The 20,993-nt window shown below is 42.6% G+C and overlaps 2 protein-coding genes across 3 annotated transcripts in view; one reads left to right on the plus strand and one right to left on the minus strand.

Annotated features, from left to right (window-relative positions):
- LOC123512851 (vesicle transport protein SEC20-like) overlaps positions 1–3,008 on the plus strand; it is a 33,473-nt gene extending 30,465 nt beyond the window's left edge. For both annotated transcript variants that reach the window (XM_045269494.1, XM_045269495.1), the window contains 2 exons: positions 1,851–2,093; positions 2,447–3,008. In XM_045269494.1, coding sequence (XP_045125429.1) covers positions 1,851–2,041 — 191 coding nt within the window. In that variant the 3' untranslated portion in view covers positions 2,042–2,093; positions 2,447–3,008. The remainder of the gene's footprint in view (positions 1–1,850; positions 2,094–2,446) is intronic.
- LOC123512559 (mucin-17-like) lies at positions 2,154–19,962 on the minus strand. Its single transcript, XM_045268987.1, has 9 exons — positions 19,694–19,962; positions 15,052–15,238; positions 13,962–14,205; positions 11,484–13,543; positions 11,283–11,421; positions 10,266–10,444; positions 9,820–10,048; positions 3,512–7,139; positions 2,154–3,226 (listed from the first exon to the last, which is right to left on the minus strand). Exons 1-9 carry the CDS (start codon positions 19,960–19,962, stop codon positions 3,187–3,189), a joined length of 6,975 nt encoding a protein of 2,324 aa, XP_045124922.1. The 3' UTR covers positions 2,154–3,186.
- Positions 19,963–20,993: the final 1,031 nt, after the last annotated feature.

The following is a 20,993-nucleotide window of genomic DNA, read 5'->3' on the forward strand; positions in this document are numbered from 1 at the left end:
TTGTTGACTCTGTAGTTCTGTTTAATTTTGTGAACAGTGTAGCAGAACTATTTAAAGTTTGGAACAGATGCACAATCATTTATTGAAATTTTGTGGTGGGAACAGTTAAGACCTGAACCACATTGAGAATTGATGGATAGAAATCAATATAAGATCTAGGAATGTTCCAGCACCATTGGCCAAGGAGTGGTATGTGATGTGGATGTACATCAGTGGTTCTCAAATTTTTCAAATTTGCTGAACCCTTTCGCATTTCTGGTATTCGGCAGAACCGCCTACAATCCCTTCATCCAATATAGATAGAACCTCCCATATGTAATTACAGGCGCTAAATGGACATGGACTTCACGTAGTCCGCTCTCTCTCTCTCTCTCTTTTAAAATGCAAGATTTCATCCCTTTGATATTTGATTTTACTAATTCCTGTTCATGTTAATAAATAAAAGTAAAGTTTTGACAGATTTTTGCCACAGAACCTTTGAAGGGTCTTCACAGAACAGTTTGAGAACCACTGATGAAGACGATTGTGGTTTACTGTAAGGCACACAGGTGGTCTGGTGTCTGCAGGATGTCAAGGACTTGACCAAATACTTATGGTAATTACTGTATTTGACGGCATATAGGATGCACCCCACATTTCAATAGATCAGTTTCTTGAAATAAAGATTTTAGTGTATTCAAGCATATGCTAGTTTCAGGGAAAAGTTTTTAGTGTATTTAAGCATATGCTGCTACTTTCCTGCCCTCATGAATTATCTTTTTGGTATAAACACTTCTCCCTGAATTTTCCTCATTTACCATGCACATTTTTGTTATCAAGTTCTGGCCAATGTGGGGCTGGGCAACAAAGGTTATGTTTACCTTTCCTTGTGCTCTTCAGTTGGTCTTCTTGCTGTCACTAGACACTTTTTTTTTAAGTGGTGGTCCAAAAGCCCTTGCTGCTGCTGTACCTAGGCATAATCTATCACTTGTAGTTTGTAGGAGATTGTATAGCTCAATCTTTTTCCTCCAGCTCCCATAATGGTGAGGATGTTGATGTTTTTTGTTGTGATCATAAACTTGCTGTTACTCCTCACCATCAGAAGGCAGAGTCATGGTTCTGATCAGCTGATATTAATAAACATACATCAGCCTTGCAGGTTAGATTGCTTGAATTTTTAAGATGATTTGTTCTTAAAGTAATAATTATACCAGCAATAAAATAATGATGCATGCAGTTAGGGTAAGTAGAAGTACTGATTATAAGTTAAGTTAGTGAGGGTCAAGGAGAAGATAAGCTTCAACTTCACATATTAGATGCAGGGACATTGAAATATTTGAAAAAACATTGTGTCCCAAATGCTGTCAAATATGATAATTATAGTCTGACCAGCCTTAATTTACAGCCGTTGGGGGGGCGAGAGTCTCTGTACAGTGTATCTGTAACGCTGATATTATTACACACTCTAAACATACACTAAGTACCATTATAAGTTACTACAGTTGATATCAGCAACACTGTTGAATATGTATGCCATGTTTGTATGGTACTATATAGTTTTTTTTATGCATATGATGGTTACTATTGATTCAGCCATCTATATACAGAAGTGGAAATTTTATACATCTGAATTGATAGTATTTGCGATGCCTTGTACACCAATAACTTCCATTTCACATAGCATTTTTGGGAAACGTGCCACACCACAGCCGTAAATTAAGCCTGATTAGACTATAATATTGTGGCTTTGAATGGTGCACCAAATTAGTCACAGACATTGTCACCAATCCAGTATAGCTTTCCTTTCCTTGCTGCCTGCTCAGTGACCAGCTGTACTATTCGTATAGAATCAATCTTTGAAATCTTTTCAGTGGAGGGATCACAGAACCTGACCAGCACCCATGAGGAACTGAAGACAATGGGCTCCGTCATCAGTCAGGCACGGAAAATCCTGAACAAGTACGGGCGTCGGGAGAACACAGACAAGCTGCTAATCTTTCTGGGTCTGGTTTTCTTCTTTGCGTCGTGCCTGGTAGTGGTGCGGAACAGGTTCATCTTCTGAGGCGTGGGAGGACCAGCAGCAGCTTCAGTGAAATATACAAATGCAGTAAAAGGTACTCACTCTCTCAGTTCATTATTTGTTTGGAAAAATAAAATGGAATGAAATCAGTATAGAAGGCTTGGATTGACCTTATATTTATAAAAGTAAATGCTGAATTAATTTACAATTGAGTTAGTTATAATTTTGTCTAGATTGAATCTAAGACCTATAACTTAGTACAATCTATTTGTTCATAAATATCAATGTGCATATATACAAAATATCATGCAACTAAAACCAGAAACGCACTATTGCCACCACTTCCATTATGATCCATACAACATACAACTTCTAAGCTTCCTTAGTATGAGAGGCAGGTTGCTGCTATTTAAATACCCTAGCAACAAATGTCTTAATTAACCACAGGTATGTTGTCCCTCTCAACACTCCAGAGAACAACACAGTTGTAAGCTGCAATAGCCTGTCACTGACCTGGACCATTACAGCGCTATCTTTGCCTTCACGAGGCACATAAATATGGTGGCACTTGCTGGCTTAAGACACTTTTGCCTTATTTCAAAACATTGACTTTTACTCATCAAAGCCATTTATTTTTAAGGTACCTATATGATTAAAAATATCAAATTACACAAAAATCTAAAAACAAATAAAAACAAAATAAGGATTTTGCAATATAAAGCAAGTCTGCACAATTAAAAATTAATTAAACCAGATTGACAAGGCAGAGAGAGGACCTGCCAGTGCCAGTGCCATGTCTATGTGCCCAACTCAACAGTATGGATTCAATTAATCAGCACACATGTTTACTGAAGAGTAATCCTATTAAGGTAGCAAGCCTTTTTTCCAAAATTTATTTTTGTTAAAATAAAAATAAAGTTAAGAAACTTGCTTCTTACTCACTTGCAGAATCAAACTGCTCATAAAAGTGGCTTGCTCCAAAAATATATTAAAAGTAGTTTTCCTTAAATGCAGGTGTTTGTCTTATCCATACACCTACATCTGATCCTTCTAAATATTTAATAACTAGTTGAACTAGCCAGGTTTACTAAACTAGCAGAAAAGTGTGTTACAGGCTGTACATGAAGGAGTTTAACTCAAATCTATATTAACAGAACAGTAGCTAGGTACTGGAGTTGTACTTTTTTTTATACAAGACACTTGCGAGCCCGGGTCACCCGAGTAGGCCTGAAAGGAAGAAGGTGGTCTGGTTAGCTTTGTGGTGGAGTATTGTGTGATAAATTAATATAAATACATCAATCTTTCTCAGTGAGAGGAACCCACAACCAAAATCAGGCTGTGGGTCAAACAGTGACAGATGGCAACCCAACAATCATCCTTTACAACTGAAAAATGGTAATGCTTGTTTATGCACAGTTACAAGTGTTACGACTAAACGTTTCATGTTCTACCCACAGTGAAATGTGACTTTCATTACTACTGACTAATTGAGTAATATCTGTCAATGCTTACCTGGCCTCAGGGGAAGAAACAGCCTCCGCCTTGCCTCTCCTCCTTGTGGCCCTGGCAGCGGGCACTTCAGGTTCCTCAGTGGCCTTCTGTGCCTTCCTGCCTCTCTTGGGTTGAGACAATTCAGTTGTGTCTTCATCTTTGGTGTTTTGTGTTGGCACATTCTCCTTGTCTTCTACTTCATTGTCATCCTTTTCTTCCTTCTTGCCTCTTGTTTTCTGTGTCCTCTCCCTCTTGGCCACAGTGGATTTGTCTTCATTATCTTCACTGTTTTGTCTCGGAACATTCTCCTTGTCTCCATCCTTTTCTTCCTTCCTACCTCTCGTTTTCAGTGTCCTTCCTCTTCTCTTAGAAGACTTGTCTTCATCTTGTTGTGGCAGGTTCTGCCTGTCCTCCTCCTCCTCCTCCTCTTGCTTTGCCCTTCTTGTTCTCTGTGTTCTGCCTCTCTTTGCTGGTGTGGATTTGGATTGGTTGTCTTCATTGTTTTGAGTAAGAATATTTTCCACAGCTTCCACTTGACCCATATCATCATCCTCTTCCTTGTTAATTCTTGTTCCCAGCACCCTCCTCCCTCGTTTAGGTGGCGTAGACATGGTGTCTTTGTCTTTGGTGTTATCTTCTCCCTCTTCATCATTATCATCATCTTTAACTTTAACTCTCTTCTTTCCTCTTGTGTTCTGTACTCTTCCTCCTTTGGCTGGGGTGGGCACAGTGTCTTCACTGTTTTGCTCAGGTACATCTTCACCACTGTTGTCCTTCTTCCCTCTTGTTTTTGGTGGCCTTCCTCTCCTGGCTGGGGTGGTGGTGACCTCTGTGTCTTGCTTCAGTACATTTGCATAATCATTGCTTGCCTTGTCTTCCTTCTTCCCTCTTGTTTTTGCTGGCCTTCCTCTTTTGGCTGGTGTGGCCATCTTACTCTCTGGTTCATCCTCAACATCCTCTGCCTTCCCATCACCATCTTCCTTCTTCCCTGTCCTCGGCACTCGTCTCTTGGGCAGAGGTTCAGACACATCCACCTGATCAACAACCTTCCTTCGCCTGGTGACTCTTGTTGCCCTCACCACTTCCTCCGCAACAGGAATCTTCTCTTCCTCCAACATGTCAACAGTCTCAGTCTTGGTCTTCCTGCCTCTCGTTCTTTGTGGTTTGTCATTTTCAGTTGTACTTACCACCAATTCCTTCACTGGAGTTTCATTGGCAGCAGGTGGAGGAGACTGAGAAGCTGCTGCTCTCTTCCCTCTTCCTCTCAGCACAGGTGTGTCATCCTTTCTTTCCACTGTACTGGCACTCTTGACTTCCAGCACTGTATTCTTGAGTGGTCTTCCTCTAGACTTGGTCTTTACTGGTGTCTCGACAAGATCTGGAGTGGCTGCAGATGCACTCGCATCACTACTGACCTGCAGGACTGTCAGTGGCTCTGTCACTGCAACGGGAGACTTGACTGATTCACTTTGTGGGGATGATGGTTTTGTTTCCTTCTCTTTCCTGGCAGCAGTTCTTTTTGATGTTCTTGTGGGTGTTGGTCTTTCACTTAGTGGTGTGGACCTCAAGGACCGAGTGGTTCTAACTGGTGACTGCACCAGTTCCAAGACGCATTCCTCAATCTTCTTTCTGGATCTGACCTGCCTGACTGGTGTAACCACAGTCTCCTCACCGGTAGCCTTGGTGTTCCGCTGGGACCTCCGGATCCCTGACTCCTCTACCTCACCACTGGGTGGAATGTTTTCCGATGGAGAGGTGGAGGATGCAGACAATTCCTGAAGGTTCACCACCTTCCTTTTCCCACCTTCCACAGTGGCCTGGGAGAGGTCAACATTGGTCTGGTCTGCCAAAGGTGTCTTTCTGGTCCTTTTGGGGCTGGCATGCCTTGCCACCTGGCCATCCTCCAAGTATGGTTCAGGTGTGGTGAGTAGAACATCAACACCTGTGAAGTCAGTTTCAGGTGTACACGGAGGAGTCTTCGGGGAACGCATGAGGTGTCTCACACCGGCAACATTCGTGTAATCTGCAGTAGGTGAAGCCCCTGCCAGCTTGGGTGTCCCCAGTAGTCTTTTGACACCTGCCACATTGGTGTAATCAGCCTCTGGCACACGTCCTTGAGGCTGAGGCGTCCTCAACAGCTTGTCCACACCGGTCACATTGGAATAGCCAGCTTTGGGAGATGCCACAGTTGGTCTGGGAGTCCTCAGTAACTTTCCTACACCTGCAACGTTGGTGTAGTCTGCCTGTGGTGACTCTGCAGCAGGCTTGGGTGTCTTCATCAGCTTCTTCATGCCTGCAACATTGGTGTAATCAGCCTGAGGTGACTCTGCCACAGGCTTGGGTGTCTGCAGTAACTTTTTCATGCCTGCAACATTTGTGTAATCAGGTTGAGGTGATTCAGCGACAGGCTTGGGTGTTCGCAGGAGTCTCTTCATGCCTGCAACATCTGTATAGTCAGCCTGAGGTGATTCAGCAGCAGGCTTGGGTGTTCTCATCAGTTTTTTCATGCCTGCAACATTAGTGTAATCAGCCTGAGGTGATTCAGCAGCAGGCTTAGGTGTCTGCAGTAACTTTTTCATGCCTGCAACATTGGTATAATCAGCCTGAGGTGATTCAGCAGCAGGCTTGGGTGTCTTCATCAGCTTCTTCATGCCTGCAACATTGGTGTAGTCAGCCTGAGGTGATTCAGCAGCAGGCTTGGGTGTCTTCATCAGCTTCTTCATGCCCGCAACATCAGTATAGTCAGCCTGAGGTGACTCTGCTGCAGGCTTGGGTGTCTTCATCAGCTTCTTCATGCCTGCAACATTGTTGTAGTCAGCCTGAGGTGATTCAGCAACAGGCTTGGGTGTCTTCATCAACTTTTTCATGCCTGCAACATTAGTGTAGTCAGCCTGAGGTGACTCTGCTGCAGGCTTGGGTGTTCGGAGGAGTCTCTTCACACCAGCAACATCAGTATAGTCGGCCTGAGACGATGTTCCTGCAGTCTTCAGAGTACTGCCATGCCTTGTGGTGGGGGTTTCTTGCACCAAATCACTGTTTTCTGTTGGCTTGTCGGGTGAGGCAGTGTTAGAGGTTTTGTGTGGACTCTCTTGGACACTTGTATTTTGTTGCTCCTCCAATTGAGAATCTGCAGGGAGACTCCTTGGTGTGTGGGAGTGCTTCACCTGTGGTTTAGGGGTGGAGACAGCAGTCCTGGGGATTGCCAAAATTTTGGCTACATCCTGTGAGGACTTCCTGAATGTCTTTGCACTGCGGGAGAGGCGGTCTGACCTGGCGCTCACTGGAGAGACAAACTCATCCCGAGTCACATCTGGAGTGTGGGCACTGCCAAAGTCAAAGGTGGTGGCATCAGACTCTATGGGCACCTGCACTGGGGAGTCTGCCATTAGTTTGTCAGTGGGGTCTCTAAGGACACTCTCTGGTGTTCTGCAAAGAGCAGGAGTCTCCAGAGAGGACACAAAGTGGTCTTTGGTGACCTCAGGAGTCCTCACAGCAGAGAAGTCAAAGTTGGTCATGTTGACGGAAGTGTTGGAGTTGTAGCTGGCGGATGACATGGCGGGTGAGCAACTCTGGTCCTTGTGTTGCTGCTGTGCTGGGGAGCTCCGGGCTGAGGCCCTTGTCTTGGTCGGGGGAGACACTACACTTCCTCCTACAGAGAGGAAGAGTCTTTAGTAAAATGCTACTAACGTTTGATGTAAAATTTACAAGCTGGAATGCTTGAAATATATATATATATATATATATATATATATATATATATATATATATATATATATATATATATATATAAGGGACTAAATGTATTAACAATCCTTCATTACAGAGTGCTCAACTAATCCATAATACTAAGACAAGAAATAGAAATCATATGATGCTAATCACCATTTTCTAAACATAAAAAAGATTTGTAACATATAATGTGTGTATTAAATGGAATCAATTAGCTGAGAACCTGATAAACTATTGAGGGTTGGGAGACATTTATAGTTAAGCTTAGCTTAAAAACACTTTACTATAATAGTATTGTATTAATAATAAATAAAAAATAAATAAATAAATAAAAAAAAAATTCTTTTGAAGAATCTTTAAATGGTTGTTAAATAAATTTGTTTATCTGCAGAAAAATTGATGGAGGCAACTCAGAATGCCTAACTTTATAGAAGCGGTTTTAGTAAGATAAGATGTGAAGTTTCCAGTTTAGATTATGAGTAAAATACAGACCAAGGATATTCATTGTGGAAGATGAGGACAGTTCAGTGTTACTTGAAGAAGAGGGGATAGTTGTCTGGAAGGTTGTGTAGAAATTATATATGGAGGAATTGAACACAACTATCAATACAACTAAGTTTTTTCTGCCCTAATCAGAAATCTTAGAAAGATCAGTCAGGTGTTCTGTGGCATATCTGTGTGAACTGTAAATTTTCAAAATGGTTGGTTACTCTGAAAGGACGTGGAAAGGTGCAGGATGGTATCATCAGCATAGGAGTGGATAGGACAAGAAGTTTGGTCAAGATCATTAATGAATAATAGGAAGAGAGTGTGTGACAGGACAAAATCCTGAGGAACACCACTGTTAATAGATTTAGGAGAACAGCAGTAGAACAGTCAGAGAGGAAACTTAAAGTTGCAGAGAGAAGGATAGTTTAGATCAAAGCTTTGTGCCAAACTCTATCAAAAGCTTTTGATATATCTAATGCGACAGCAAAAATTACGCCAAAATCTCTAAAAGAGGATGACCAAAACTCAGTATGGAAAGCCAGATCACCAGTAAAGTGACCTTGATGGAAGCCATACTGGCAATCAAATAGAAGATTATGAAGTGACTGATGTTTAAGAATCTTTCTATTAAGAATAAATTCAGACTTTAGACAAGCAAGAGATTAAAGTTACAGGGCGATAGTTTGAGGGATTAGAACGGTCACCCTTTTTAGGAACAGGCTGAATGTAGGCAAACTTCCAGCATGAAGGAAAGGTAGAAGTCAATAGACACAGTTGAAAGAGTTTGGCCAGGCAATGTGCAAGTACAGGGACCCTATCAGTCCATAAGCCTTTTGAGGGTTTAGGCCAGCAAGGACATGGAAAACATCTTTACAAATAATTTTAATTAAAGACATGAAATAGTCAGATGGGGGAGAAGGAGAGAGAAGCCAAGAATCGTCCAAAGCAGAGTTGTTAGTAAAGGTTCGAGAGAAGAGTTCAGCTTTAGAGACAGAAGAGATGGCAGAGGTGCCATCAGGATGAAATAAAGGAGGGAAAGATGAAGAAATGTTTGGCAAGTTGAAGAACAAACTTGGCATGATTCCGGGCAGAAATATAAAGTGTGTGAGATTCAGGTGATGGAAGGCTTGAGTAACTTTTGTGGGAAACCTCTATCATGTATAGCACAATAATAAGTTGTGTTTTACCAAGGTGTAGAAGGTTGAGGTCGAGAGAAAGAATGAGGAATTTATGCCTCCATGTCAGACACTATCACCTCTATTATGCAATCAGCACAGAGATGGGACTCTGACAGAGAAACAGCAATCATTCCAGGGAAAATCAGCATAATACCTCCTCAGGTCTCCCCAACTGGCAGAGATAAAATGCCAGAGGCATCTCCACTTTGGTGGATCCTGAGGAGGGATTGGAGAAATAGGACAAGATACAGATAGGAGATTGTGATCAGAGGAACCTGAGAAGATAGGGTAACAGCATAAGCAGGATTAGAGATAAGGAAAAGGTAAAAAATGTTGGGCGGATCTCCAAGACGGTCAGGAATACAAGTAGGGTGTTGCACCAGTTGCTCTAGGTCATGGAGGATAACTAAGTTGAAGGCTAGTTCACCAAGATGGTCAATGAAGGGATAGGAAAGCCAACATTAATATCTCCAAGGATGGAGATCTCCACTAAAGGATACAGACAGAAAATGCTCCACTTTAGAAGATAAATAATTAAAGAAATTACTATAGTCAGAGGAGTTAGGGGAGAGATAAACAACACAGACAAATTTACAGAATGCATAAGAGTTTAACAAAACAGAAACATGGACCAATCTCATACATAAGCTGAATGCAATCCTCTGGAATTGCTATGTACTGTACAGTTCACTTCAGTAATCTTGTCCACTTTATGCAATTTTTACACTGTGTAATCTCTTCAGAAACATATCCCTTGCATAATTCGAGAAATTCCTGTATATATGGCTAATAATTTTTGAATTTGAATTTGAGGATAAGTGGTGGGCCTATCATCCTCCTCTTGACAAACTAGACAGCTGAGCTCACCATAAGTAGTCAACAGACAGGCTCTTGTAATATATGGCAAGGGTGGGAGACAAGGAGTGTGCTTACCTTCCACTGGTGCCTTAGGGGTGGACATCAGAGAGGCTAGACCATCCAGGTTAATGCAACTGTCCATCTCACTGCCAAGACTGGGCTGGCTGGTAAGGCACTGCTGCTTCTGACCCTTGCGGAACACCTTGGGCGTCCGGGTGGTCTTGCCGCGAATGATGATTGGAGCTGGGGAATTGGCGTGGCCAGTGGTGGAAGCATTTGTTGTGGAGGTGATTGGAGTGACTTCCTGGGTATTGAGGAGATATGGAAATAAGTAACTTTGGTACACTGCAGTTAGGATTACAGAGAGGGAAGGAAGGAAAGAGTTTAGCTAGCCTTAGATCACAGAGAGCTTCCCTGTATATGTGAAGGGTTCCCTGGTTCTCTATCACTCATAACCTACACAACAGCAATCCTGACAAAAGCTAAGTAACAGCAGACCAGGCCATCACACTGCCACTAACCTCTGCCTTCTGGGAGCGCTTGGTCAACCTGTGTGGCTTATGCAGGCTTTGGGTTCCTGCAAGAAGCACCCGAGCCTTCTGGGAGCGAGAAAGGGCCATTCTTTTCCCAGCCAACCCTTTCTTCAGCACTTCAGCCCATGACTTCGGAGTCTTGGCCTTCAGCACCCTGGACAGCTTACCTGTGACACAAACAGTAGCCATTAATCATTATTACATGTAAAAATGACCAAAACATGGAAGATTAATGCTATATGTATGATAATAAAGATAAACACTAAGTATTTTCAAGTATTACATAGCTGGCAGTGCAAAATATTCTGTAGTAGTTAGTTTACTAGTTTACCAATTCTGCCATGCTAATAACTGAAAGTTTTATACAAAATATTAGGAAAGAAAATTCTATCTAGAATAATGTTTCTGTGAATGGCTAATGCAAAGTCTAGAGGTTTGTGTATATAACATGATGGAAAGACAACAGACTAGTTAGGAGTCAGAATTATGTATAGAATAGAAGAATTCTCAAGACAGCACAATAAACACAATCAACAACAAAGCCAGACTGTGTTAGGAAATGTTGAAGTAGGAGTGGAACACTATGTAAAGCATGAATAATTGTAATACCTATGTAAAGACTGTCTTGAAAATGATAAACAAGACCAAATTTATGAGGAAGAGGAAATGTAAACGAACAGAAAACTAAGAATAACAGGGAAGGCACATTATTACTGCTGTAGCTCAAAAGAACACTATAACGAGTCCAAAGTAGTGTTATATGAGACCGTACACAACACTAAACTCCTGATGAGAACTTAAGATCATGATTTCTCTCCACACTCTTGACTGCTGCTGACAGAGAACACCATGAGAATCAACACAGCAAGGTACATCCTAAACATTCAAAGAAGCTCAGATGTTTGATGAAAGGGAGTGATTACTGAAGCAGAATGGTCAGGAATACAGCCAGTGTGAATAAAAGGTGGAGAAAAATGAGGACAGAAAATCTAGGCCTTCACTTACCAGACTTGACTCCTGGTGTAGCAGAAGACTGGCTCCTGATGGTGACCCTCTTACGGGCAGAATTGAGAATAGCAGACTTGGCGGGGTAGCAGCCTGTGGTGTTGCTGCAGGAGTCTTGGTGTTCCTGGGACTGGCAGAGCTAGGAGGGGTGAGCTTCTTCAAGTCTGCTGTGGTGGATGTCTTCAGCCTCTTGGGACTGACATGCCTGGGTGTGACTGACCTCTTCCCACTGGCTGACCTTGATGGGCTGTTCTTGGGTGTTGCTGCAGCCTTGGGACTGGCAGACTGGGGTGGAGTTAAGGTCTTGGGGCTGGTGAGTGTAGGACTGGCAGCAGCAGGGGCAGCCATCACTTCAGGACTGGCAAACTTGGGTGTAGCAAATGTCATGTGACTCACGGACCATGGAGTGAGAGAGTGAGGGGATGCAAGCACCTCAGGGTTAGCAAATTGGGGAGTTGATGGTGTCTTAGCAGAGGCAGACTTTGGAGTTGACAGCCGCTTAGAACCGGCGGCCTTAGTTGACACCCTCTTTGGTGTGACAAACTTAGGGGATGACTGGGGAGTTGGTGGCCTCTTATGACTTGCAGACTGAGGAGACAACACATTTCTAGGAGAGACAGACTTGGGTGTTGACAGATCCTTGGCACTTGCAGACTTAGGTGACACATTCTTACGAAAGGAAGGCTTGGGAGAGACTGATTTGGGTGTCACAGATTTGGGTGATGACAGCTTCTTGGGTGTTGCAGACTTGGGTGATGACAGCTTAGGAGAGGCAGATTTGGGTGTTGCAAATTTAGGTGATGACAGTTTCTTGGGTGTTGTAGATTTGGGTGTTGATAGCTTGGGAGATGCAGATTTGGGTGTTGCAAATTCAGGTGATGACAGTTTCTTGGGTGTTGACAGCTTGGGAGAGACAGATTTGGGTGTTGCAGACTTGGGTGATGACAGTTTCTTGGGTGTTGCTAGCTTCTTAGGTGTTGCAAACTTGGGTGTTGACAGCTTGAGTGTGGCAGTCTTAGGAGACAATCTTTTAGGAGTGACAGCTTTAAGAGACTTTAGTGTAGCAGGTGTTCCCTTGGGGCTGGTGATGTTCTTAGCTTTTGTCAAACTTTTGGGGGTTAGCGCAAGGGAATTCTTTGGAGTCCCGTGCTTCACAGTGGACACCTTTGGAGTAAGAAGTTTGGGACTGACATGCTTACTGGACTTCTTTGGTGTGACAAACTTGGGTGTCGTCATCTTAGGAGTCTTTGGTGACGGCACTCTTGCATTTCCAACTTTGGGTGTTGCTGCAGTGGAGGGCAAAGTAGAGAGCTTCTTTAGCTTCTTCTGAGGGGGAATTTCAGGGGATGTGTCTGCTGGCCGTTTGGGTGACACCTTAACTTTGAAGTCCTCCTGTGTGTTTGGTGATACCCTGCCTGGTGCTGCCTGAGGACTCTCTGACTTGCGGGGACGGCCAGGACCACGGGTGGGTGTTGTCTTCTCTGACTTTGGTGAGGTGCGAGCAGAAATGTATGGGGATACAAGTTTCTGGTGAGCTATTTTGGTGGATATGACCTTTTTGATGGACTTTGGGGTTTTGGGGCTTGATTTGGGCGAGATCTTAGGAGTTGACTTGGGAGTGTTGGATAATTCTACTTTTGAGGTCTTGGGTGTTGCTATGGCTGAAATCTTGCTGCCTGACTTTGGTGTCTTGCATAGTGATGTGTCTGGAGTCTTGGGAGTCAGCCTTGCCAGGGAAGCAGAGGCTGGTGATGGTTGTATCTTCCTAGGTGTCTTCTGGCCAGGTGTTGACACAGGTGTGGCTGTTCTCTTGGATGTTGTTTCTGTGCTTCCTGAAACTTTGGGAGACTTTGCAGTGTTCATTGTGGTTTGGGCCTGAGTGGTGTCTGAACCTTCTCTCTCTGGGGAGTGGACGGAGGAAGAATCTTCCTCCTGCAGCTTGGCCATGTTGATGCCAAGGCTGCGGGCAAGGTAAGGCTTGACTGGGGTGGGGCTCCTTCGCCGCAGCAGGCTCTTGGTTGGAGTGTCAGGGGCATTCTCTGTAATGGTCTCGTAGGTGGAGGCAATGGACGCCCTCCCAGGCTTCCTAGCACTGCCCATCGATAAGGTTGGAGTACTGTTTGGCTTGTCTCCCTTACTGACTGGAGTAGCAGGTGGCAGGAGCTTGTCAAAGTGCTCAGGGTTCAGCTGTGGCCCAAAGGAAACCTTCTTTCTCTTGGCCTCTGACAGCTCATCAATGCTCCACCTGTGAGCTGCGGCTCCTGTCAAGAAAGTGGCATTGATTCAGACAAAAACAAGTGCACTGAAATATCATTTCAAGTGAGTGGTGACTAAGTACCCAGAAGTGACATGTTAATTGAGACCATGCATTAAGCCAACAGCCTGTGATAAAGTTTTTGAATCCTGACAAGAACAATGCTATAACCTTACTTTTAATTCAAAATAGATTCCACTTACACAACATTCTAGGCCATAAAAAGAGAGAGTTATTCCAAAGCAGCCTACTGATCCACCCCTTTAGATCACTTGTCAGTCAGTCCCTCCCTTCCTCTCACAGCTGGGCAATTGTTTATCTAAATACCACTCAATTATAACACACACACACAGGAAAGGTTTACAGGAGTGTGGCAGAGGTGCAACACAAAGCTGAACCTTCAACAGAGGAGCACCATAACTCACCTCTATTAGCAATGGGATGATACACCGGTGACTTGTCTACGGGTACGAGGATCTTATAGTTAGCTGATGGAATGCTGCTGGGGGCACTGACGGCCAGGGATGATCCTTCAGGGTACTCCCACCGGAACTTCCTCTCCCCGACACTAAGGACTTGCTTGTGGTTCAACATGCACACCTCCTTGGGGGCCAGCGAGTACCCATTGAGCATTGTCTGGCCATTCTGGGTCATGTTGGTGAGGTATGCCTGCAGAAATTCCTTAGCTTAGCATTAAGTTGCACTGATTATAAATGAGATAGGATTATGATGTATAGATTTGGATAAGTGAGAGAGCATCATGTATACATTTGAACAAGAGATTGTGGTGGTGGTGAAATGCAGGACATACCATAACTTACTTCCATGTTTCACCAATGCTCTGATTTGCTGGAAAAGTATATTAGTCCTCTCCTGTTCCCCTCTGTTTGCACTCTCTTAGGGAAGGTAACTGTTGAAGTGTTAAGAGGAATAAAGTGATGCTATACCCTGTCATCACCAGAGGAAGACAGTGGTTGAAGAGACAGAGAAATAAAGTGTTGCTCTATCCTGCCATCACCAGAGGAAGACAGTGGTTGAGAGACACAGGAATAAAGTGTTGTTCTATCCTGTCTTTCATCACTGCCATAATCCCACAAAGCACCATGTGTCAGGTGCATCAAAGAAAGCAACATCTCACAGTAACTGCCACTAACAACTTACTATAAGGACTAGCCATATGAAAAAAGAGTAAAATTCACATCCAAGAAGTAACAGACACATGAAAAAGAGACACTTAATATCCAAGAAGCAATCAATTATACACTCACGAAAGTCTGTCTATGCATGAGGCACAAAACAAACAAGACATTTACCCCATTCTTTTGGCTAACTAACTCAATCTCCTCGGGGACTGACATCAAAGTGGGCATTTTTGTTTACTCATTCTTGTTGACCTAGGCCAGATTTCCCCTCTAACATATAAAAAGAAAACCAACCACACACAATACACCCTCTGATCCACCCACACAACCACACCACACCTTACAAAACACACAAACACACACACAGCCTCACCTTGCCGCTGGGGTCCACATCAATGCGACACTGCTGCTGGGACACAGAGTTGAGCTGCACCCGGATGTCACATTCAATGTTGCGGCCAATGGAGCAGCTGGAGTGGACCATGGGGTAGGGTGTCCCATCTGCCCCACTGCGTTTGATCACCACGACATACCCAACAACCTTCATGGTGGTGGCGGTGCTGTGGCGGCTCACCAACTAGGCAGACATGCTTACCTGAAAGAGAGAGAGAGAAAGGTGAGAGAGAGAGAGAGAGAGAGAGAGAGAGAGAGAGAGAGAGAGAGAGAGAGAGAGAGAGAGAGAGAGAGAGAGAGAGAGAGAGAGAACATTACATAAGTACAAAGTTAATATAGAACATTTTAGATGACCGAATTAAGTTAAACTTTGTAAAGAAATGCACCAAAAAATAGTTTCCTGAATCACATCTTTAAAAATGCATAAGATAGTTTTTTCAGTCAAACCTTAAATAAATCAGGCACGTTAATTATAAGCCCTACACAAAGGTACTATTTGTTACTACCTTTAACACCATCAAACAACAAAATTACTCCAACCACCTTTCAGTGACACGATACACAATACACACACACATTACAACCTTGCTGTGACACAAAACACACACACACACAGAGAAGAGAGAGAGGGGATCTGATACAAGTTTATAAATTGATTAACGGAATGGATGAAGTGGATAACGAGAAACTAATCCTGGTAGAAGAATATGACACTAGAAGCACAAGATCGCATAGTAAGAAACTGAGGAAGGGACGATGTCTGAGAGATGTTAAAAAATATAGTTTCCCGCAAAGATGTGTTGAGACTTGGAACAGTTTGAGTGAGGAAGTGGTGTCAGCAACGAGTGTGCATAGTTTTAAAGAGAAATTGGATAAGTGTAGATATGGAGACGGGATCACACGAGCATAAAGCCCAGGCCCTGTAAAACTACAACTAAGTAAATACAACTAGGTAAATACACACACACACACACTACAACCTTGCAGTGACACAATACACACACACACACACACACACATTACAACACTGCAGTGACACAACACAATTACAACCTTGCAGTGACACAATACACACACACACACACACTGCGACACTTGCTTTCCTCGTTATAAAGGCAACACCTTCATCTTGACATTATCATCCTAATCTAACTAAACTGAAGATGAAATAAAATAGTGCCAACAGTAACACAGCTCCCCATTCATTTCTAGCAGCAAGAGATGGTATTTGGTTCTCTCTCTCTCTCTCAGCTTTCCACACCTACAAATACTGCCCCTTCACCTCCCCAATACTGTGAGATAAAGCCACACCAACAGCATTACAGCTCCATATCTATTTGTGGTGTTAAGAGGCAGTATTTAAATCTTCCATTTCTTCTTTTTTATCATTTTTTGTAGCTTTCCACACCTAAAAATGTCGCCTCCTACCACCTCTCTAATACTGAGATAAAGCCACACCAACAGTACTGGAACTCCTTATCTATTCGTGGTGTTAACAGGTGGTATACTCACTCTCTCTCTACAAATCAACACTCTTACAGCTCCCATCTATTTGTGGTGTTAAGAGGTGGTATATTTTCTTTCTCTCTCTCCCCATACAACAACAGTACTACAGCTCCTTATCTATTTGTGGTGTTAAGAGGTGGTATTTTGTTCTGTCTTAGCTTTCCACACCCAAAACTCCTACACATCCCACCACCTCTCCAATTCTGTAGGGGAAGAGTGGGAGAGGCAGGTGAAAACATGAAATAAAGCTGCTAATATAAATGTGATACTCATGTGAACTGGATAAAGCCAGTCTCACTATAAAGCTAAATAAAACTAGATACAAAGCTACACTGAAGACTAGTTAAAGCCACACTAATGTACACCTATACATGAACACTAGAGAAGATTTGATAGAGCGCGAGATGGATGAGCTGATGTCTGGATATGCAGTGTTTAGTTACTCACACAACAGGAAACTGCTCCTGATACTGACAAGACCTTGCAACACAAACACAAACACACACTGATGCTTCCTGGCTCCGTGGTTACATCCTTGCCTGTCACTTCATAGACTGAGGTTCATGTCTTGTTCTTCCCGTGAGTTGTCTATGAAAGCTTCCTAAAACGTTCTTCTACCGAGGTTCCAGAATGTGAGTGGATGGCAATGTGAAGGAACTCAGACAATGCTTCATTCACTTCTGCTACCTTTGCTAACTTTGTGTTCCGAAGCACTTCACACCGGCACTTCTACTGACGCTATTTGAAGTATCACGGGTTTTCAAGGGTGTTTTTACGGTCCTAGTGGCAGATTAACAAGGTTTTTATGTTACTAACACGAGAGGCGCATTTTAGAACCCGGGTAACCATCTCTGTGGCCTTGGAAAATACCCGTGGTGAAAGAGCCGTGGTTTTCGAATACAGCCACACAAATCACGGCTTTGCTTTCTCACCACGGCTGTTTTTAAAGACCCCAATGATGATTGAGTTTCCAAGGGCGTCTTTCCCATAAAATAAAGTAAAAAAAACGTGTTAATCTGCCACTAGAATCATAAACAAAGCAAAGCACGTGTAACTTAATCTATAGAGGCTTTTGAAAACATGTCCGGCGCTATGGCCCGTACTCAAAAACACTGCTCTCTACCACGAAGATTTTCCATGGCCACAGAGATGATTAGCGGGATTTTCATGAGTGTTTCTCCAGTTAATAATGTAGAAATCTTGTCACTCTGCCTCTAGAACCTCAAAAATATTTAAAAACTCGTATAAACTTGAATAAACCCTCTTAAAAAAACAGCAGAGATGAATCACAGAAGTGTTTTGAGAATAGGAGTTTCAGAACATTATCTGTAGAAATGCACTGCTGGTGATTAAACTGGGACACATTTAGAACAAGAGATTTGTGTATGATTAGACCATTTTATTTGCAATAAGAAAGGTCTATGAAGGTATGAGATAATAGCGGGATTTTCAAGTGTTTCCCCAGTTAATAATGTAGAAATCTTGTCACTCTGCCTCTAGAACCTCAAAAAAGCTTAAAAAAACTCGTATAAACTTAAATAAATCCTCCTAAAACAGCGGAGATGAATCACAGAAGTGTTTTGAGAATAGGAGTTTCAGAACATTATCTGTAGAAATATACTGCTAGTGATTAACCCCTTCAAAACTGGGACACATTTATACCAAGAGATTTGTGTACGATTAGACCATTATTTGCATTAGGAAGAGTCTATGGAGGTCAGAAGATTAATGGCCACAGTCTTCACAATTCTAATTCCCCACTGAGTTTTTAAATGACTAAATATTAACCAAAATGAATATGGAAACGCGTCATGGTACTGCTAGCGATAAAAAAAATAATAAATAAATAAATAAATAAATAAATAAAAAAAAAAAAAAATGCAAAAGTTACGGAAACTTGGTGAATTTCTAGTATGGCTGAGAGTAACGTTTAAAAGTGACATTGTGAGTTTGGACGCCGTTATGTACCAGTGTTGCCAATAACGGTCTGTTCCCTCACCGCCATAGATAAGGGGAGATAAAGACTTACCAACATACATCCTTACCCGCCAAAATGAGTAAGAAAGTAAATAAAATAAATAAAAATAATAACAAGCAAATAAATAACAATAAACTCGAGAGAGAGAGAGAGAGAGAGAGAGAGAGAGAGAGAGAGAGAGAGAGAGAGAGAGAGAGAGAGAGAGAGAGAGAGAGAGAGAGAGAGAGAGAGAGAGAGAGAGATATTCACACCCAAATCCCTCACTCGCTCAAAACGGAAGAAAACACACACACACACACACAGAGAGAGAGAGAGAGAGAGAGAGAGAGAGAGAGAGAGAGAGAGAGAGAGAGAGAGAGAGAGAGAGGTTAGCAACTGATCTATAAAAATGTCGTGGATTCGCTCCTTAAATAAATTGGCAAAAAATAAATAAACAAATAAATAAATAAATAAAATAAAGAATACAAATAAAAGTGCATTTCCTAACTTTTTAACACTTGCCAAACATTGCAATTTATTAAAGTGAACCCCTTCAGTACTGGGACACATCTTTATCATGAGTTTGGGGAGTTATCAGACCACTGTATTGACATTAGGAAGGGTCTTTGGAGGTCACAAGATTAATGGCCACAGTCTTCACTATTTTAACCCCCACATGAGTTTCTGAAGCTGTAGTCACCAAAATGAATATGGAAACGGCATGGTGCTGAAGGGATTAATGTGTTTGATCTGAGTCCTGACACCTCTCTCTCTCTCTCTTTAGGGATGTTGTTGTTGTTTGGGGAGGCGGTCTCGTCTCGATAGGAAAAGCAGATTATAGGAAACGCAGATTTTGTAAACGGAAACGTTTCACGTGAAAAAACGGTTTCACATGCTCTTTCTCTCTACGAATATTTTCAAAGACCACAGATTACCAACCATATTTCTCCACCTCAAAATGCAAAAAAAAATTGTTAATCTATCACTAGAACAAATAACAATGATGATAATAATAATAATAATAATAATAATAATAATAATAACAAACAAATAAATAAAATGAAATGAATAAATAAACAAATATAATGCAAACCTATTTCTACTGTAGTCTTGTAAGTGTTTAAAAGTACTGTGTAGGTAAGCAATGAAGCAAACGCACAGGTATAAGTAAGTGTAAGTGCACGTGTGGGTATAGTTAGCAGGTGTGGCAGCGCGGAGGCAGCACAGCATAGCACAGCATGGCCCACACTTGGCAAGACACACTTCTACATATCTGATGTGTGGAGGTGCAGTGAGGGGGCGGGGGGGATGACAGGCAGCGGAGTCATGACATGATTGTGTGCTGTGGCGGGTGTGGCTGCTGGACAGACGGACATACACTACACGATTTAGGAAAGGCAGGATAGTCGCCACAATATACCCGCGCATTACGTCCCCACGCTGAGTGCAACTCCTGAAACAATCTGGTGGGTGCTGCCACGATGGAGAGGTGGGCAGGTGAGACTTATGCCCATACACATCAACGAGTCAACAGTGAGATAACAAAGCGTTTTTAAGCAACACATCCTACTAAATTAGCCTTGCCTAACTACAATACATAAAATAAATCAATAAATAGGTAACTTCACACACACACACACACACACACACAGACCGTCCTACCCACAGTTTACAAGACTACAGTTAACCCCTTCAGTACCATGACGGGTTTTCACATTCACTCTGCTTACTATTGGGTGATTTTCTGCAGCTTCAGAAACTTATATAGGGGACTGGAGTAATAAAGACTGTGGCCATTAACTCCTTCAATACTGGGACACATTTTTACCTTGAGATTTGTGTACGATTAGACCATTTTATCGACATTAGGAAGGGTCTATGGAGTTCACAAGATTAATGGCCACAGTCTTCACTATTTCAATCACCCACATAAGTTTTTCAAGCTGTATAAAATCACCAAATAGTAACCAGAATGAATATGGAAACGCGTCAAGGTACTGAATCTTGACCCCCCATAGACCCTTCCTAATGGCAATAAAACGGCCTAATGGTACACAAATCTCAAGGTAAAAATGTGTCCTAATAAACGCGTCAAGGTAGTGAATATTTTGACCCCCTTTAGACCCTTCCTAATGGCAATAAAACGGTATAACGGTACACAAATCTGAAGGTAAAAATGCGTCCCAGTACTGAAGGGGTTAAGCAGGATTACAGGTAGAAACATGTCGACCGGTCTGATTTGTCCGTTAACCCTTTCGAAGTACGCAGTGAGACTTGTGTCCTTGGGAGGGAGGGAGAAAGGGGGGTGTTAGGAGTTGAGTGGGGAGCGAGGGTGTGGAAACGTTTCTTGTTCTAATTATTTATTTTTTTATGGGTGGGTTAGTAGATATATAAATTTTCCTAGTGGATGGTGGTGGTGGTGGTGATAGTAGTAGTAGTAGTAGTAGTAGTAGTAGTAG

The sequence above is a fragment of the Portunus trituberculatus genome, chromosome 34 (assembly GCF_017591435.1).
Source record: "Portunus trituberculatus isolate SZX2019 chromosome 34, ASM1759143v1, whole genome shotgun sequence".
NCBI classification, from domain to species: domain Eukaryota; kingdom Metazoa; phylum Arthropoda; class Malacostraca; order Decapoda; family Portunidae; genus Portunus; species Portunus trituberculatus.